General features: G+C 40.7%; 1 protein-coding gene across 3 annotated transcripts; it reads right to left on the bottom strand.

Annotated features, from left to right (window-relative positions):
- Positions 1 to 2,614: 2,614 nt before the first annotated feature.
- Positions 2,615 to 15,301, bottom strand: IRX2 (iroquois homeobox 2). 3 transcript variants are annotated; one of them, XM_074201328.1, is made up of 5 exons: positions 14,841 to 15,301; positions 12,760 to 13,165; positions 11,516 to 12,196; positions 10,561 to 10,623; positions 2,615 to 9,839 (listed from the first exon to the last, which is right to left on the bottom strand). In XM_074201328.1, the coding sequence occupies exons 1-4, from the start codon at positions 15,078 to 15,080 to the stop codon at positions 10,580 to 10,582; spliced, it is 1,371 nt and encodes a 456-aa protein (XP_074057429.1). In that variant the 5' UTR covers positions 15,081 to 15,301; the 3' UTR covers positions 2,615 to 9,839; positions 10,561 to 10,579. The 3 variants fall into 3 exon arrangements, with proteins under 3 accessions (XP_074057429.1, XP_074057426.1, XP_074057428.1); XM_074201325.1 differs by having other exon boundaries at positions 11,516 to 12,226; positions 14,841 to 15,299; XM_074201327.1 differs by having other exon boundaries at positions 10,557 to 10,623; positions 11,516 to 12,226; positions 14,841 to 15,299.
- Positions 15,302 to 18,494: the final 3,193 nt, after the last annotated feature.

An 18,494-nucleotide genomic window follows, 5' to 3' on the forward strand; every position in this document is an offset into this window, starting at 1 on the left:
CAGAGGGGAGTTTGGGTGCTATCTGCATTTCTCATCCTTATCTTAGAAAGAAAAAGGAAAATCTCAAAGGCACAGAGAGGTCCAATAACCAGAGGTCAAGGGAGATCCTATGATCCTAAGCCTTTAGGCAGTTGCCTTTGTAACACTTAGAAAAGTAAAGCACTCTACCATCAGGCTGTTCTATTTGGAGGGAGGCTACCTGGACTGAAATTATTTAAACCCAGATCAAAGTGAACATTTTCTTGTTCTGTAGAAAGTCATCTGAGAACTTAACCCTTCTATGGGGTATTGGTTTAACTGTTCCTTGCTCCTCCCCTAGCCAAGGAGAACCCTGACACAGCCTTGGGAACGTCAAGGCTTGGGGATAATGCAAAGACCGGATATCTCCTAAAGAGATGATTGAACCGAGGCTTTTATAGCAAGGAATGAATAATTAACAGTAATGAGATCTAATGCTCCGTGGCCAATAAGAAGTGGTCGTTCTAATGATCACCCAGCCATACCCCACTCATAGCCTTAGTGAAGGAGAGAGGAAGTCAAGGGAGGATGACAATTGTTAAGAAACGACTTGAGCTGGTGGGATCAGAGAGGCAGGAAGCGCTTTGTCCTGGTCCTAAGCTACCCGGAATCTTGAACTTTATTAATAGCAGTGGCCCGCAAGGAGCGAAATCTCATTGGTGTATAAAATCGCTAGGGCCAGGGATTCCTGTGTCGCTAGAGCTTTGAAGGAAAGGGGAGAATGCTTGCAGTTGGGCAGTGGCGCTGGTTATCCGGAACCTTGGCTGGGGAGGGGACGTGTAACGAACTCTATTTAGATGGGGAACAAGCAAGCAAGAGACCTCCACCCCTCCAGGACCACTTTATATCGTAGCTCTGAGGGGCAGAGAGTGATCTGAAAGCAAGGGCGGTGATCGTTGACAGCAGAGTCGATTTATTTCAATCCGTGGCTCGGCTAATGATGAACTGAATTGAGCCCCAGAAAACGCTGCCGGCGGGCTTTCGGGAGCCTTCTTTATCTGGCTACTAGTCACGATGTCCAGGGCATCCCGGAGCATGGCCTTTTACCTAAATAAGTTAACAGAATAACTGGATTCTTTAGGAAGGGGGGGGGGGGGGTCGAGGTAACGGGGGTTGGGGGGGCAAATGTTGAGTGTTCCGAGGTGACTAAATTTGCCTTGTTGAGCCTTGTAAAACCCTGACTTAATCATGTAAACTTCTGTGTAAGCAAAATAGAAGAAACTTCAAAGGGTCAAAAAGCCTTTAGGGATTTGTGCTGAGACGCCAGCAATAGATCCTAATCTGCCTTCTGAATTCTGGCTATATTTGTCCAAGGAACTGGTACCAGCAAACTCTCCAAGGTAGAGATAGTGGGTTGATTCAGCCTTTATCCCCTTAGAGAGTATTGGCTTTGTAAGGCTCAAGGCAGCGCTTCAATGCCAGGGGATCTATGCTTGCCCAAAAACCTCTAAAAATGAAATACAGGAGTAATTTGAGATAATGACTTTGTAACAGGCTTGGGCAGACCTTGGACAGAAGAAGTGAGAGATGTTATCACCCCAGCATTCCTCTTAAAATGCAGTTTTTCCCCCCTGCTTATTCCCAGTTAGTCAAAGCTACATTAACATTCCATCCAGGGCTGCTAAACAGAATCTTAATTAGTCCTGATACTCTTGTGCGAGGGGTTTATTCATTGCACTCTTAACTAATGGTTGCTGTCAGGGTATTTTTTTCTCTTTGGGTTCTTTGGGGATATCGTGTTCTGCTGCAAAGCATGACAGAAATGTAATGTGCATGCAAAAAAAAAAAACTTGCAGATCAGAAATCTGGAGGCATAGGCTGACTCCAAGCCCTGTCTAATGGTGAGACATTGTTAGGACTAATGAGAATAACTTCCACAACAGATATTTTCCTGACTCTTGTTTATCTTAAAATTTAATGGTGCACTTTCTCTTTTCCCAGACAGAAAACATTACAAACGTGTTACTACTGCAAAGCCTTGCATATATACTTCCCAGCCAAAAATCTGCTTTGTCTGTGGCTTCTTTAGCCACACCTGGGGTTTGCTATTTAGAACCAGAAGTCTTGGAGAGGAGGAATACTAGTGAGTAGCATCGGGGCCGGCAGGTTTAAAGAAGACCTAGTTCAACGCATTATGACGTTTATAGTCACACATGCCAGTGTGTGTCCGTAATGGATGCGTGTGTAGGTGAGCAAAAATCTACACCTCTTCTAGTTAACAATTCCATTATGCCAAGCTTTAGGTGTGTGTCGATGTCAATTACTTGATCTGGCCTACGTGTGCTCACACCAGGACTTAAGTGAGAATGTCCCGCCCAGTTATCTGCAATTCGGAGGCTGAAGAATCAAAATAATAAGCTCATTGAATAATCCTTATTAAAAGCTAGCTGCGTTACAGCGACTTGCCATTTAAATGCTTGTCATATAACTTTTTGCTTAGAACTATGATTCTCTGAGAAAGAATTTAGGATTACTTTTAGAAGGTTTAAGGACGAAGTGTTAACCTACAAAAAAAGGATAGGAGTAGTCAACTCTCTCTCTCTCTCTCCCTCTCCCTCTCCCCTCCCTCCCTTCTTCATTTCTTCCTTTTCTCCCCTTTCTTCTTTCACATGCCAGACTCCTTTCCATAAGCTTGCGTAACATTGATTACTCACAAAGCTTCCACAATAACTATCATGTAGCTAAACTAATTGAGACAATCATGCTAAGTTATAGTCAGTCTAAAGGTACTATTGATGTGGTAATGCCTATAGAAAATCAGACATGCGACTCACTACCATTTAATTGCTCCCTTTAACCTGTTATTACTATGTTAACTGGCTTAAGTATATATTGCTGCCTTTTATTGCCTTGATGTGACAAATTAAAACATACAGTCTGGGAGCTGCACTAAGTTGGTGAACAGAGTTTCAGAAAATGGAGCTGTGTGATGTCAAAGCTGTCAAACCGGATTCAGTTCCTAACCTGTATCCTGAACTGCAATTCCGTTTGCATTGGGAGACTGGGATTGGGAGGTTGAGGATAGGAGGTGGAACAGGAGGAGGAGGAGGAGGAGGGGACTGGAGAAGAGAGAACAGTTTCACCAAAGAAGGGATTTTAATTGCTAGGGTAAAAAATATTCGTGCTTTGAACTGGTGTTTGGGATTAGCTGTCACAGACTTGGGGTTTAATTAAATTAACGGGCTTATGCCAAACAGCGTTAAAGTGGAGGAGGTGTGTTTAAGAATTTAAAGAGCTGAGCAAACTGTTTGCGTTGGGGAGTTAAATAGTTAACATGTGTTATTCTTACATTTATCTTTGGCCTGATGTATTAAACAGTCACCTAAAATCTTGGGGAATAATGTGAGTCGGTGATTATTCCTGTCTTCACACAGTTAGTACTTTCCAGCTAATTAACCTTCATAAAAAGGGTCCTTCGCGTTATTAAGATATATGGGTGGAAGCGGTTTACTGCAGAAAGTCTTAATTATTCACAGTGAAAGGTATGCTTCCCAGTATAATACTAATTTCTCCCTATGTCACTCCTCCCTCCCCACCATATCATGGATAAACCCAATTCAAAAGTTCTCTTTACTTTAGATTTGTTTCAAGGGAGCAATTGTAGCACAATAAGTTTGTTTACCTATTCACCACATCATCTATTAACTTTAACCTTTCAACATGAAGAAACTTAGGATTTTTTAAATACATAACCATATTCCGTTGGAAGAAGGGAACGGGTGGAAAGAGGCTCACAAACACAAAAACTGGCGGTTTCACTTCTACAGACCTTGCTCTTGCCTTCCTTCTGAGTCTGGGAAAGGACACCTGAAATCTCCAATTCCCTCATCTTCAGCTACTCATACTTAAATGATCTTGAAGGTATTAAGGATGGCCTAAAATCACCTCCCCCCCCCCTTTTCTCTTGCAAGATGTCAGAGGTTAAAATGTTCGCTTTGCCCTTTCTCTTGATCTTGAAGAGAGGGGGGGGGAAGCAAAAGCTGCTGGCACCTTTATGGGGCTCAGACCTGCTGCTGCTCTGAGCAGTTCCAGCCCCACTAACTTTGATCAGCCTTATTAATTCCAGCTGCGGTCTATTTGTTTGTCATTTTTCCCTTTTCCTCTGGAATCATTATTTATGGAGGAAGGGGAAGGGGGGGGGGAGGTGCAGCTAGAATGGAAGGGAAAGCTCTGCACAACCTGAAGAAGGGAAGGTTAGTCTGTGTATTTGGTTGCTTAAAGGTTGGGAAAAAGTAAGTTTGTGGAGGTAATCCACACTAGGATCAAATCAGTTTTAAATTCATTACACCAGAGCATTAACTAATTACCATATCAGGGAGAGGAAAAAAATAAATATATCTTTAAATAGCTATAGCTAATTATAACTGGTTTTGACACTAATGATTAATAATTGATCAGAAGTTATGAACAATAAATTTTCTGTTTATCTTTCCACAAAAGTGTCATGCCACTGTGTGTGTGGGCTTCTGGTGTAAAGAATGCTGGAAACCTGACCACCTCCAAAAGACTAACTTCAAATTTTGTAAAATAATAACTAATAATAAAGCACCATTTGTTTCCCTGTTTATCCAACAATCTTGTAATTTCTAACACTCACCTTTTAAAAATCCATTTTTGAGGGTCAGAATGAAATTATGGAGGAAAAACAACCTTCAAACTATTTGACCTAACAGAATTGGGAAAAAAAGCAAAAAAAATGAAAAAGTCTATATTAACCAATTTCAGTTTATTAAATCAGGGTCATCATCCCATTCAATAAGGTGAATTGAATATTTTTTTTCTTAGACTTTGGACATTTTGCCCTCTTGAAAAACCAAAAACACACATCTCTTCTTCAGGGGGATAAAGGTAAACAAGGATTACCAAGACACAGATATCTGATCCAGACCCAGGATGTGAAACTTTCAGAATGCAGTTATCAGAATTTGATGTCTACAGTAGTACATACAGTGGTGCTGTGGTTTTTATAACCAAAACTGGAAATTAAAGATTTTCAGTTTCTCTCCAATAGTCAAGTTCCAAACAAAATTTTATCTACTATAGACATGGTATGAAACATCAAGGGGATGGTAAGCAGATGCCAAGAGAAAGAGATGTCTATGAACCATCCATTTATATTACTCAGAAATTACTTTCTCCTTTAAGGTGGGGGTTTCTCCAGGACTGTCACTGCTATAAAGATTTGGAATAAAATTAAAGGGGTTTTTTTTGCAAATTGGAAAAATTCAAATTGATGATAATTATAACATTTGCAATTTGTTTCAGTATACACAGTAATGCACCTGAAAATATCTCCTAGATTCCCATTTCACTGGATTTCTCCATACTGAGCATGCTAAGTTTCTAGATCAGTACTTCTGAACTCCAGGAGGAATGGAATAGAGTTCCTTTATATCATTCTTAAGTTTAAATTGTTGGACTTTAAGCCCAACAGGGCATTTTCTTTAAATCATTCTAGGACACTTTGAATTCCTGAAAATAAAATCAATTTAGCTACAAAAATGCCAACCTATTGATTTAGTAATGAGAATCTAGGATTTTTAGAATTCAAATTTGAGCATGCCTGCAAATTTTAAAATCAGTATGATTTTAACTCATCCATATTCCTCTTGTAAGATTGGTTGATTGAAATTAAATTCTCATTTTAAAAATGCTGATGACATATATCAAATTGTTAAAATATAAAGGTGGTGATTGTAATTTAGTCTTTATTTCTTTAAAAAAAACAGAAATTCAAAAAGGACACACTTTATTTTGATTGCCCAAATTCATATATAAAAATTATTCCTCTAAAACCACCAATTTCTTTTAAGTTCGAATGAGCTTTGAAGAACAATTAATGGCATTCTTTTCTTTCTTGTTAGTGAATGAAGTCTCCACCAATCTCATACACAAATATGATGAAGAGAAAAGAAGTGAGGCAATTCCAGATCCTTGTTTTAATTCTCCGGGGGAAAAAAAACAAACCTGTGTCTTCCTTTTCCACTATGCAGGTATGCACTAGAATCAACCTCCCTGCCCCCAGCCCCAGTATAGTAGCAGAGCTACACCAGGGTTGGGTCTGCCTTCCAGAGCAGTACAAAACTCTCAGTCTGTCTCTGGTCTTCCCTTCCTCTTCCTTTCCCAGCTCCAATCAGACAAAGGTGGATAAAGTTCTTTTCAAGTTTCAAAGGCAGTTGGTGAGCAGCTTTACAGAAACAATAACTCTTTTATTGAGAACAAATGTTGACATTTGAAGGGAGCAAGGAAAGGCACAGCCCGAGCGGCCGAAGTGGAAAGCGCCTCTGGTCCTATTTGACAACAGCTCCAGTTCCCCAGGGATCCCACCTGAGATTAAAGCTTGAATTTCGATAAATCAGCTCTAATGAAACCTCTGGCCCTGGAGATGAGAGGGTTTATCTTGGCAGTTCCAAAGACAGGCACTCTTAGTGCAGAGGGTTGGGGAGGAAAGTTGGGAAGAGAAAGGAAGAAAGGGCTTGAGGTCTTAATCCTCAGCGGGTGGGTTAGCATCCATAGGAAACAAAATGTGTATATAAAAGTGTTTTTCTTTCATGGTCCACACGTCTTCATTTCTCCTTTCTGGATTAATCACTTCCCACCTCAGCCAACCACTGCAAACACTGATGCTTCCCTCTATTTCTTAATTTCTGTAGTTGAGACCAAGTGGGAATAAAAACAGTCATATCAACTTCTCAAATTCTTTTTCTGCCTTTCCCTCTTTATTTTTCTTTCATTTCCACCTTTGTAGAAATTTGGCTAATCTAGATTTTACAAATTATATTAATTTCTCAAAGGAAGTGATTTTAAAATGTACTCTAAGTTTTACATTTCAGTGTGTATTTAAAGGCAGGGTGTCTAACCCTTTACAGAAAGAAATTCAGGTTTAAATACCAGCAAGAGTAGATAAGTTATGGAAATCGTTCATAATTCTTTGGGCATATAAATATCAAAAAATATATTGGTCATTCCTAATCTCAGCCCCCTGTGGTTTCGTTTTCAGGGATTGAAATGTCTAAGAGAACCTGGAAATATTTGTTAACATGGGCTGGAGAAGAAAGTAGGGAAAAGTCTTTTTTTTCCCAAATGGGTGGGGGTAATAAGGGGAGACTTTTATTTTATAGTTAAAACTAAGATTTCTAAAAGTATATTTGGCATTATGGGTTAAGGTGAGATATTGCCTAAAAGATTTCTAACTTTAGCAGGACAATATTTCATAATTATTAATTCAATATTGGCAAAGGTCTAAGGTAGAAACTGAATTGGGGAAAATATTTTTACTATTCATATAGATAAAACTGTGACAATGTCTACTATTTTTATCCTGTAACCATTTATTAAATTGGCATAAAAAGAATAAAATATTATTTAGTGGGAAAGTGCTGGGGTAGTGGTGGAGGAAGAAATTAATTCTTCTCACAAAGCTATTGAAATTCAGAATTAAAAACCAAATATCATTTGTACTCTGTGAGTCAGTGACTCATTTTCCCCCTTCACACCAAAAGATTTTGGTTAAAAGACAAGAAATTGATTCTTTTTGTGATTCAAATCAAAACTTTTATAGAAAGACAGTATCCACCAGGGGTTTGTGAAAAAAAGTCTTGCTTTCCAAAGGAAGATCTTTCTTTTCCAATGTATAGACCACACTAAATCATTTCCATTTCTCTGTCACTAAGAATGGGGAAAGGAGTCTTATTTTCCTTTTTCATTTAAATGATCAACTTCATTGTCTTGTCCCCAAATAATAACATTTTAAAAATCTAATAAATACATAACAAGAAATAAGGAAAAAAGAAATAAGAAAAGGAAGGAATGAAAAATCCAGGCTTTCTTCTTTGCACAAACAAAATATATTTCCTGACTCCCGACTAGAATGGCTCTTTATCCAGTTAACATTCCCCAGGCTGATGCCTGAAGTATCTAAGATCACTTTCAAATGCCCTTTCTAACAAGACCTGAGCAAGAGGCCACTAATTTTCACTGAACAAAAAGCCACTGGAGAGAGATCCGTTTGTCAATATCAACTGGTCCAGCAATTTCCCATCTTCAGACACGTCGGCCTATCTGAGCTGGCAGATGTTTAGACAAGATTTTATAAATTGTTCAATATCAGCCCATAATGAACCCCAACTGACCATTCCAAAGCAGCTAAAAGCATCCAGGATCTCCCCCGCTGGGATCCAATAATGCTCTCACGCTGGAACATTATTAATCATGGAATAAAATAGATGAGCCTCTTGAAAAATAAGTGTATGATTGATTAAAGGGCAATCTAAGAAGCCATTATTCTTGTTTTATAACCGTAAGTTATATTCACTCAATTTATCTTTGGGGAAGAAATAAATGATTGTTCATTTCTTTTCTGAAATTATATTATATTGAGATTCATATAATTTTGCTGAAAATTAAAATGATATATTTGGTTCCTTTATGATTCTAATCTAGGAAAATATGTTACTTGACTACAAATTTCAGATATGGTTTATATGACTTGGAAAGTGAGTGGTACACAAAAGGGGGGGGTCAGATCAAGTTGTTTTTAACTTTTGAGGGTTAAAGAGGAGGGGGAGTGGGTACAGTCACTGAATGCACGATTTTACACTTCTATAAGATTCTTATACTCTGTCTATGTGTAACGAGAATAAAAAGAGAGTTAGGCAATTATCTAGGGAATTTGATTAACGGAGATAACCACTTTACATAATTCAGGCTTAAAATTTTTTTTTCTCCTCAGTTGCTTTTATTTCCTTGTGTGTGAGCCTAGATTGCCAAGATTATTGTCTCTTCTCCCAATTTACTTTACCTAGGAGATAAAATGTAATCTGGAACCAGAAATAAATACATTTTTCCTTCTACGGTTAGTTGTAGGAAGGGTATTTTAAAAATCATCACCATTATAATACCAAGAATAAAGAACACTGTTTTATGTTGGGGGAATGAAATTTATATAACTAAAAATCACTCCATATTTTTTCACTGGCAATACATTTTTTTACATACAATATATGTATATGTTATATATATATATATACATATATATATGCAATATGTATATATGTGGTTCATCTACCAAAAAAGCATTTTTGGATAGGGCAGGTTTAAGCCCCATACTTTATCTAGAATAGTAGAACATATAAAATGCAGTGACTTCTATAGTCAATTTCATCACTGCTTTCTTAACCAAATTACTCTTTTAGGAAAAATGAACCCAAAACACCATATTGTTGCAGACTAGTCTGTTTTTATTTACAATTAAAGATATAAATTAGTAAAGAATTCTTGTTAAACAACCAACAAAGATTGTATAACCATCAACGTTTCAAATAAAAACCAGGCAGAATTTATTTACAAAAAGATCGGATTCCATTGCAATACAACTTGCATAAATTACTAGAAGCTTTATATCATTACAAAAATAAATATCAAATTTGTTTCCACTTTTTAAGTACTCAAGTTCTTCAATCACATTTTATTATCTCTACTGTGTACATCTTTTACAAATAAATTTTACAGTAAATCCTATCACACCTAGAGAATATATACCGTGGCAATGAAGTGATCGATTCAAGATATCCTGAGAAAAACAGATTGTTTTCAAAAGTCACACATACATTGGGGAAACTATACTAGACCAACAAACTCACATATGTCCAACAAATTCTGTTTTTAAGAATTAGAGTCTGTAGATTTAATAGTGCTCTGTGGGTTCTTCTTTTATACAGTGGCACAAGATGTGATTCCAGATTTAGAGATTTGTTCTATATATTAGCTCGGGGAGAGATGATGGCTTGCTGACTTTTTTTCAAAGCAATTGTGACACCTACCTGTGGACCAAGGAAAAAACCAAATCATCCAAAATACTTCAGTTATACACTTGTACCATTAAATTAGAAAAATTAGGCAATCTTAAAAGCTTCATCCTTTGTTGTTTTTTTTTAATAAGACTCCAGAGGTAATAATTTGTCTAAAATTCTTGCACACATTGTATTTTTTATAGATGTTGCAATGAATAAGGTATATCATATAGGGTAATAGCTACTCCATCCAGACACATTCCTGGATAGGTTCACTGAAACCTTATTCTTGGATTTTTCTTCAGTTATTTGATGGGGGAAGTTTCAGAAATACTCAATTTCTCAATCAAAAATGCTTAATTTTAAGATTCTATAAAAATTATGTGAATTTTAAATAATTAGTGTATTCATTGTCATTTTAAGGTTATAAAGTAAAGCCACAATTGGAATAAGAATAGTTTGTATAAAAATAAAAAATTGACCGTATATTATACTCATACATTTTTTTCCTTGCAGCTGAAGGATGTGACCCTTCAAATAGAATAGGGGAAATAAAGGAAACCCATAAGGTGGCTCTCTCCCTCCCCAAGGGGAGGGGGGAAGAATACCAGAAAAAAAGCAGTAATACTTTGCAATCAAACTCCATGTAATGAAGCAAGAAATAAACATTAAGCAAGTTTACAGCTGCGCAATATGTCTTGGATCGGATCCCAAATGATCAGTGTAATAGAAAATGTTCCCACTTACTCACATTCTGTCTGATTGCACTTCTATAGGTAGGGTTGTACTCCTACTGTGCAGACTTCAGTGGAATCTGTCAAAATAGAACCGTCAGTTAGTCACAGGACACAGCCAGTTAACTAGATTATACAGTATATAGCAAAGCTCACAGTAGCTCCAAAAAAAAAAAAAGACTTAAGCAGTTTGGAAGACTGCCTTATCTTATTAAAATCACACTGCAAGTTTAGGTAAATTTCAACATCTTTTAAATTTTATTTTTCGCTTAAGGGCCTTTAAAAAAAAGTCCAAAAGTCTTATTCTAAGATTTCTAAAAGGATGGCAAATGGAAAAAAAGAAGAGAGAAGGGAAGGGGATTTAGTTACAAAAGGAGGGGAGAAGGGAAGAGATTTTAAGTTTTAAAGACTCATTCCCTCCAGGTTTCTGACAACAAGTAGTATTGTTTATTTCCTTCTGAATAAAACTGGAGCAGAAAATGATCTTTAACTAGTCAGTATGATCCGATTTTTACCAATCAAAACACACAAAAGCTTAAATGTACAACAGGGACTGCCCAGGGGCTCTAAACTTAATTTGCATTTCGTTCTAACTAGTCACTCCTGGAACTTCAAAAACAGCTGAGGAGATTTCAGAAAATTGAGAATCATTTCATATTCTTATTTAAACAAGATCTGGTGGTAGGAAACTTAAAACTATATACCTTTTAAAAATAATATTGAAGATCAAACGAATGGTGAATCGTAACAGATTTTCCCTCCCCCTGAGCATGAGAGGTTCCTTTTTATGACCTCATTTCCCAGGACCCCCGCTCTGGATCTGCTCTGGTCCTTCCTCCCTCCCATCTCCAAATGCGCCCCCCCCCCCCCCTTAAGTAAGCTAGCCTTCTTTAACTAAGGATGAGCTTGTATTTCTTCCCCAGGAGTTATTTCGCCTTTAGCAGGAAAAGAAAGAAGCAATCCTTCACCTACCTTTCTTAGGCTCATAACTAGAGGGCCTGTAATGTGGCTCCAGCTGGTTAGTGCTTGTTTTCAAAGAGTCACTGCTCTGCTTGGGAACAGAGCTAGTATTTAACACAGTCTGACTCAATCCCTCGTTTGAAGCCACTGCTGCTGAGTTATACCTCAGGATCCCCTGGCTCTGAAGCGCGTTAAAGTTTCCATAGTTTGTGTAGTTGCTGTAAAAGGGCGAAGTGTAATAAATATGTCTTCCGAGGAGGGAAGAAGGGGAATAAGCCGAACTAGTGTGGGACGTGGAGGAAGGGGCAGCCGAAGTCAAAGCAGGTGGGGGGCAGCTTTGCCCCATGCTTTGATGCTTAAGGTCCGAGGTGGCGATTTCTGCAAGAGACCACAGCTTGGGTTTGATGGCCTGGGTTTGGGAGCTCGGGGAAATCCGATTGTCCAAAGTCGTTTTGTTGGAGTTCCGGGAAGCGTCTTCGTGGGGGTGGCTCAAGAGGGGCGCTTCCACGCCGGTGAGGGGCGAGGAGGTCACGGGCTTCGGGGGGGGTAGGTCTCGGTCTCCTTCCTCGTCCTCCTCTTCGTCGTCCTCGATGTCATCGTACTTGTCCTTCGACTCGGAGCCCGACTCGCAGAGGGTGTCTCCCGCCCGGCAGGGTAACTTCTCCCCATCTGACTCGGCAGAACAGGAGTGGTCTGTAAGCGAATCGACGTGCAAGCTGATCCCTGAGAAGAGCCAGGGCCAGACAAAACAAGGGCAGTCAGTTATTTACACCAGGATGGCTAGAGAGCGAGCTCAAAGGCACCGGGCAGCTCCCCCCACAGCTGCACAGCACTACTTGTAAACAGGCCGCTCTGCTTGGAACAACAGTGATACACAGAACCCTCCCCCCCCCCATACGCAGCCCACCCCCCTCCTTCTCCCAAGGGCTGCCACGTGCTGAAGGGTGGTTGGCCTTATAAACCAAATAAAATATCCTTAAGTACCCGTCTCAGCAGTATAAAAAACCCATGTGCGTCAATATTATCTGTTAACGATAAAGACTCTAACTTGTCTATGTGTTTTAGAATAGCAAAGAAGGGAAGAGTGAAAGAGGAAGATAATGTGTAGGAAGAGTCCCCCCCCCCAAAAAAAACTGTAAAAATAACAGTAGAAACAACTTCACAACTTGGGGAACCCCAGCACACACACTCCCTCTACACAGACTCCAGCAAAGTCGGACTTTCCCGAACCCAGAGCTCTGCTCTGACTTACTGACCTTCGTCCTCAGCCGACGTTTCGGTATTCTCCTGCACCTTGTCTGAACTCTCTTCTTTACTTCTTGCCCCGTCTCCCTCATCCTCGTCCTCGTCTTCGCTTTTGTTCCGAGGAGCCCAGGTCATCTTATTCTCCTTCTTGAGCCTCCGGCGGGCGTTGGCGAACCAGGTGGAAACTTGGGTGAGGGTCATCTTGGTGATGATGGCCAGCATGATCTTCTCCCCTTTGGTGGGGTAGGGGTTCTTACGATGTTCTTGCAGCCAGGCCTTCAAGGTGGCGGTGGCATCTCGGGTGGCATTTTTTCTGTAAGCCGGGTCATTCAGCTGATAAGGATAAGCGGGGCTGCCATAAGGATGGTAGCTGATGGCCCCCGTCATGCCTGTCGTATGAGCATCATAAGGTGAGCCCTGAAAGAGAAAAAACGTAGGGGATGAGTAATTTGTTATTAGTAAATAGTTTTTTTTAAAAAAAAGGTAGAAGTGACCTCAATTTTCTTTTAGATTTCTAATCTCAAATTAACGTTTAGTAGCAAAAAGTGTCGGCCACATCCAGTCCCAATATCCAAAGGTTAATTTTTAGTCATTAAAAATTGTCACTCTTCAAACATTTCACTTTCTTGAAATTAAATGTTCCCTAAATCACTTTCGAATTACACTGGGTGGGGGAGGAAAGTAGGCCTACAGGTAGTTTCTTGATATCTAAATTTCACTCAAAGGTTCAAAAGATGCTTCTCCCCCACAGTACCCAGGCACCCCCCTTTAGCCTTAGAAAACACAACAAAGCCAACACTTAGCAATTCACTGCACTAATGCATTGCAAATCCAATTTGCAAATCAGAAGATATGCACCGTTTCAAATTGTTCAAATGCGATGTAATTAGCATTTTAATTCGCCCTTTAACGTTTAAATTGCGCTTATTTAAACCTTCCAAATTCTAGAAAGTGGCAGATATTGTAGTGGAACTTGATAACTAGTCAGCACATCTAGGAATTCCACTGAGGGTGTGGCGAATAACAATCGCAATTTTACTTAATGGCCTTAATAGCCAGAAATACTTTTCAACTTCCAGGGACTTAGCCACCACAGTTGCAGAACCGGAAAGTCCAAGGAGGGATGATTTCATATCAAGATAGATGGTAAGACAATTTATCTCAAGTATTTTTAAAAGAATAAGGCTGTACAATTAGGCAGGGAGATAAAGACAATAACAAATTCGGAAAACATCGCTTCTATTAGAGATCTTTCCCCCCCTTTCTTTTTAAAAAAAGGATTGCCATGTCAACAGAGAAATCTGAAGCTGCCGATTCCCCAACCATCCGGTGTAGGAACGGAGCTCACAGATAGCAAACAGATGCTCCTTTTCATCCCTTAAAATCCAGTTAAACCATTAGCACAAAAGCATTGAAAGTAAATAAAAACCGCACGGGGAGGACGACCCGAAGGTCCGCTCAGCAGCGTACTAAAACACACACACGTACACACACACACACACACACACACACACACACACACACACACACCCTCTATAATCTACAACACCCAGATGCATTTAATTGCTCGATTCATATTCTTTTATATAATAAAACGAAAGAACTTAGTGTGGGAAAGTAAGAGTGGATTAGAGGGGAAGGTGTGAGTTTAGGAAAATGACTTCCGACCTAACAGGGAGGCGAAGAAAAAGCATAATCTGTCCCTCTCGTCTTCAGTTATTCTTTCTGCTTGCCCTAAAAGTTGACGTTTGAACCTAAAGCAATTTCTCCTATTTCTCCTTTCTCTCTCTCTCTCTCTCTCTCTCTCTCTCTCTCTCTCTCTCTCTCTCTCTCTCTCTCTCTCCCCTCTCCCCTCTCCCCTCTCCCCTCTCCCCTCTCCCCTCTCCCCTCTCCCCTCTCCCCTCTCCCCCCCCCCCTTTACTTTAGGATTGTGGTCTTTCTAAGGATAAGTAATGTCTATAGATCATCTGATACCGGACAGAGATGAGGATGGGGATGAGGATGAGGACAAGCGCAGCAAGTAAAGAGGCAGAAGGAGGAAGAGGAGGAGAAAATGGGGGGGGAAAGGCCGAGGCATCTCCGCGGTAGTTACCATGTAGGAAGGGAATCCCGTGGCGGGGTCTGTAGAGTACTGAAGTGGACTGGTGAAGCCGGTCGCAGCCTGGGCGGTGAAAGCCGCAGATCCAGGGTAAGGACTGAACGCCGAGCCTGAAGAAGACCTGGCCAGCTCCTCGCTCCTAGGCGCCGCCAGCGCCGAAGCCCCGTAAGCTGGGCAAGAATAAAGAGCCAGAGAACCCGGGGGCTGGTAGAGGTAACCCTGAGGATAAGACATGGCTTAGGCGTGCACAGGAGCAGGGAGGGGGCGAGGGGGTAACCGGCCCTGGCTCTGCTTCTGCCGCGGCGGCTGCTGCTGCTGCTTGATCCCTCTCTTGCCTTTTTCCCTGTTGGCTCGGTCTGTATATAGTTATGTAGAGAATTAAGAATTGTTATATGTCCCCCCCCATCCACCCACCCAAGAGGAAATAAGAATGATCAGCCGGGAATGAAGGGGGGTGGGTGGGTGGGTGGGTGGGGTGGGGGTGGGGGGAGAGAGGAAGGTGATGGGCAGAAAGTAGAAATAAATCAATCTGATCGGAAAACTAACCGGGACGAGAAGTGCATCTGGAGAAGTGAGAGTGAGGGGAGGGAGGGGTGGGGGAGGAGGAAGGGAAGGGGGAAGGGGGGGGAGAAGCGGATTAACAGAAAAAGACAGAAAGAAAGACGGACAGAGAGAGCGGAAGAAAGGGGGAGAAGGAGAAAGAGCCCCCGGAATCAGGAAAGTGGCTGCGGCTGCGGCGGCGGCGGCTGCTGCTGCATATGGAGCTCTTTCTCAGCCACAGCCAGCTCCCCCAGCGCCTGCAAGTCTGTATTTTGGGGGAAGTATAGAGAGTCTGAACTGAAGAGTTGAGGGAAGGAGCGCTCGAGTTTCTGAGGGACATTGGAAAACGGAGCTGTCCGTCACGGCGGCTTATCTGCATATTCAGACGGGCCCGCCCCCCTCCTCCTCCTCTCGCCTTCTCCTCTCACAGACAGGGGAGGGAGGGAAGCGCAGGCTTTTGTAATGCAAGCCACCCTCTCTGTCTGCCAGGGAACACACTGCTGAAGCCAAGGGATGATACTGCTGATCAGCCACTCCGGACTCCTGCGCTCGGCTGCGCGCGCACAGACACACACACACACACACACACACACACACACACACACACACACACACACACAGTCTCTCTCTCTCTCTCTCTCTCTCTCTCTCTCTCTCTCTCTCTCTCTCTCTCCCCTCCCTCCCTCTCTCTCGTTCGGAGCGCGCGCGCCCTTATATTATCTCAGTTTAAAATAAAGGGGGATAGGGGGAGAAACTCGGCCTGTCCCTGCGTGTTGCCGAAACAGCCAGGGGACTTGTCTGCCCTTTCCCGGGTTCCTCCATCTCAACTTTGTAAATCCACTTCGAGATTAACTACTGCCCCAACCCCATTCAAATATGGAAGGTTTCTCTTAATTAGTCGCAAAACTAGTTTAAGACTATTTATTCAGAATACTTCTTGAGTTTTGAAAGAAGGCCCAGGTGACTTGCAAAGTAATTTAGTTTCAAGGAAGACCAATTAAAATATTCAGCACAATTATTCTCTTACCTGAGGAAATGACAAGAGGGTAGAAAGGCAAATAATCTCCGTGATCTTGACCGGCTATGGGACCACCATCCGTAGGTTCGAATCCAGAGTAACCAAGTTGAGAATTCACGTGTGGGGTACGATGCTGAGAGTTGCTGGTTAATTGTGTTTGGACCAATGCTTTTTTTTTGCTTTGCTTAACACGTGGGGTTGACTTCCAGTGTTTTATATTTAACTTCTCCAGATTGCAGCAGATGACCCCCTTTGCTCTTTACTCTGTCCTCCCACTTCTGACTTCCCGTTTTCTTTTTATTTGAATATTAACTTGATGGATATTAAATATATTTCTTTTTAAGCTTTCACTATGGTGAAGAAAGCACGGCAAAGTATTCTACCTTTGCATGGACATGAGCAAGGGTATTTCCCTGGTTCTCATTTCTCTTCTCCACAATCCCAAGCCTTCCCTCCTTATAATGTATTCACCGCTTTCATGGAGGCCCCTAATTTATCACTCTAGATTCTAAATCCCCAGTTACGTTCCCAAGTATTTATTTAAACTCTAAGACTTTAATGAACTGTTTAAGAGTTTTCCAAAAAGTAGACTCATTCCATTTATGCAGAAAATTAAAGTCTGAAATTCATCCCATGTGTTATTTTAATTTAGCATTTACCATATTTTTTAAATGAATCAATAAGTCTCTTCTTTACTACTTTGACTAGGGGTATTTCCCTGTATTTTACCAAGCAAAATGCTTCTTTTTAAAAAAAGTGTACCGACAGCGTAGATTTTTGTCTATTTGTGCAAAATACTCTGGGTAATTATGATTAGCTTGACAAAAAAAACTCACAATAAATCAAATCAAGGAACTTTGGGGAATTTATTAGGAGCCGGCAGGAAGTTATGATGGAAACAGCTGACAAATTTGTTAGTTAGCAAAGGCAGTTTATTTTTAATCCATTATACACAACTCTAATAAAACGATGCTGGTGGAATGGCAGGGTTTAATGACCTTCCTAATAGAGGGCGTTGCTTTTTTAGAATCCGGAGATATTGCAGTTACCCAGATGAGTCTCCATGATCAGTTATGGATAAGATTGTTGCCCAAATTGATTTTTCTTCATAGAACTACAGCCCTCCTCCCTATTCCGACCCCAGTCCCCTATCTCTCTTTCTGCTATCACTTTTCTCAGCTCTGGTGAAGAAAGAAGAAATCTGGCTACCAGACAGAGAATTCATTAATGTTCAGATCTATCTGATGGCCTGTAGGAGATGCAGTCCTTAGAGGAGGGGTGAGGGGTGAGGGTCTCACACCAACAGGTATTCTTTTTCATTAATTCGAGACCTATGTTCTTAAAGGGCTCAAATATAAAGGAAAGTAAGACTAAATGAACGGTCAACACATCCTAGTGGCTTGCAGAAAAAAAGACTCATGCATCCCTCCTTCATTTTCCATTTCCCCCTCCCTCACCTCGCAATTTGGCTGCTCATAGAGATATATGTGTATATTCTGAATGCACAAAGAAATAGGATTCATAAACTCCAGAGCTTTATAATGCACATTCATATTTAAGTAGTTATATGAAATAATCGATATCAGGCGATTGCATCTGAATAGAACATTGCTATGTTTCTCATACTGACTTTTATGCGTTTGGTGGTGTGCTTTACAGCTTCAGCAGCTGGGGGTTGGGGAATGCAATATTAATTATCACATCATAAAGTCAGACTTGATTTTTCCCCCAAAGTCAAATTGAACAAGTTGCAAACTGCAGTTTTGCTTTCGCGTTTTTGTTGGGTTTTTTTTTTTTCCAATTTGGGAAAGGACGTCCTTTCTTTCCAGCATAGGTGATGTAGGTAAGTATTTGTCTAGGCGAATGGGTGGATTGCTTTTAGTGCCTCCTGTTTAATAATTAGTGGTGCAATTCAGATTGGGAATACAGCGGTCGTTTTGTTTACATTATAACAGGGAATTAATACTATTAAATGAATGCTACTGTTATGACCCGGGGAGAGCGCTTTAAACAAATATCGGGATCCCATGCTTATACGCTGTAATTCAGTTCAGAGAATCCACTTAAGGTAAAATTTTACAGATGGAAGG

The sequence above is a fragment of the Macrotis lagotis genome, chromosome X (genome assembly GCF_037893015.1).
Source record: "Macrotis lagotis isolate mMagLag1 chromosome X, bilby.v1.9.chrom.fasta, whole genome shotgun sequence".
Lineage (NCBI taxonomy): Eukaryota > Metazoa > Chordata > Mammalia > Peramelemorphia > Peramelidae > Macrotis > Macrotis lagotis.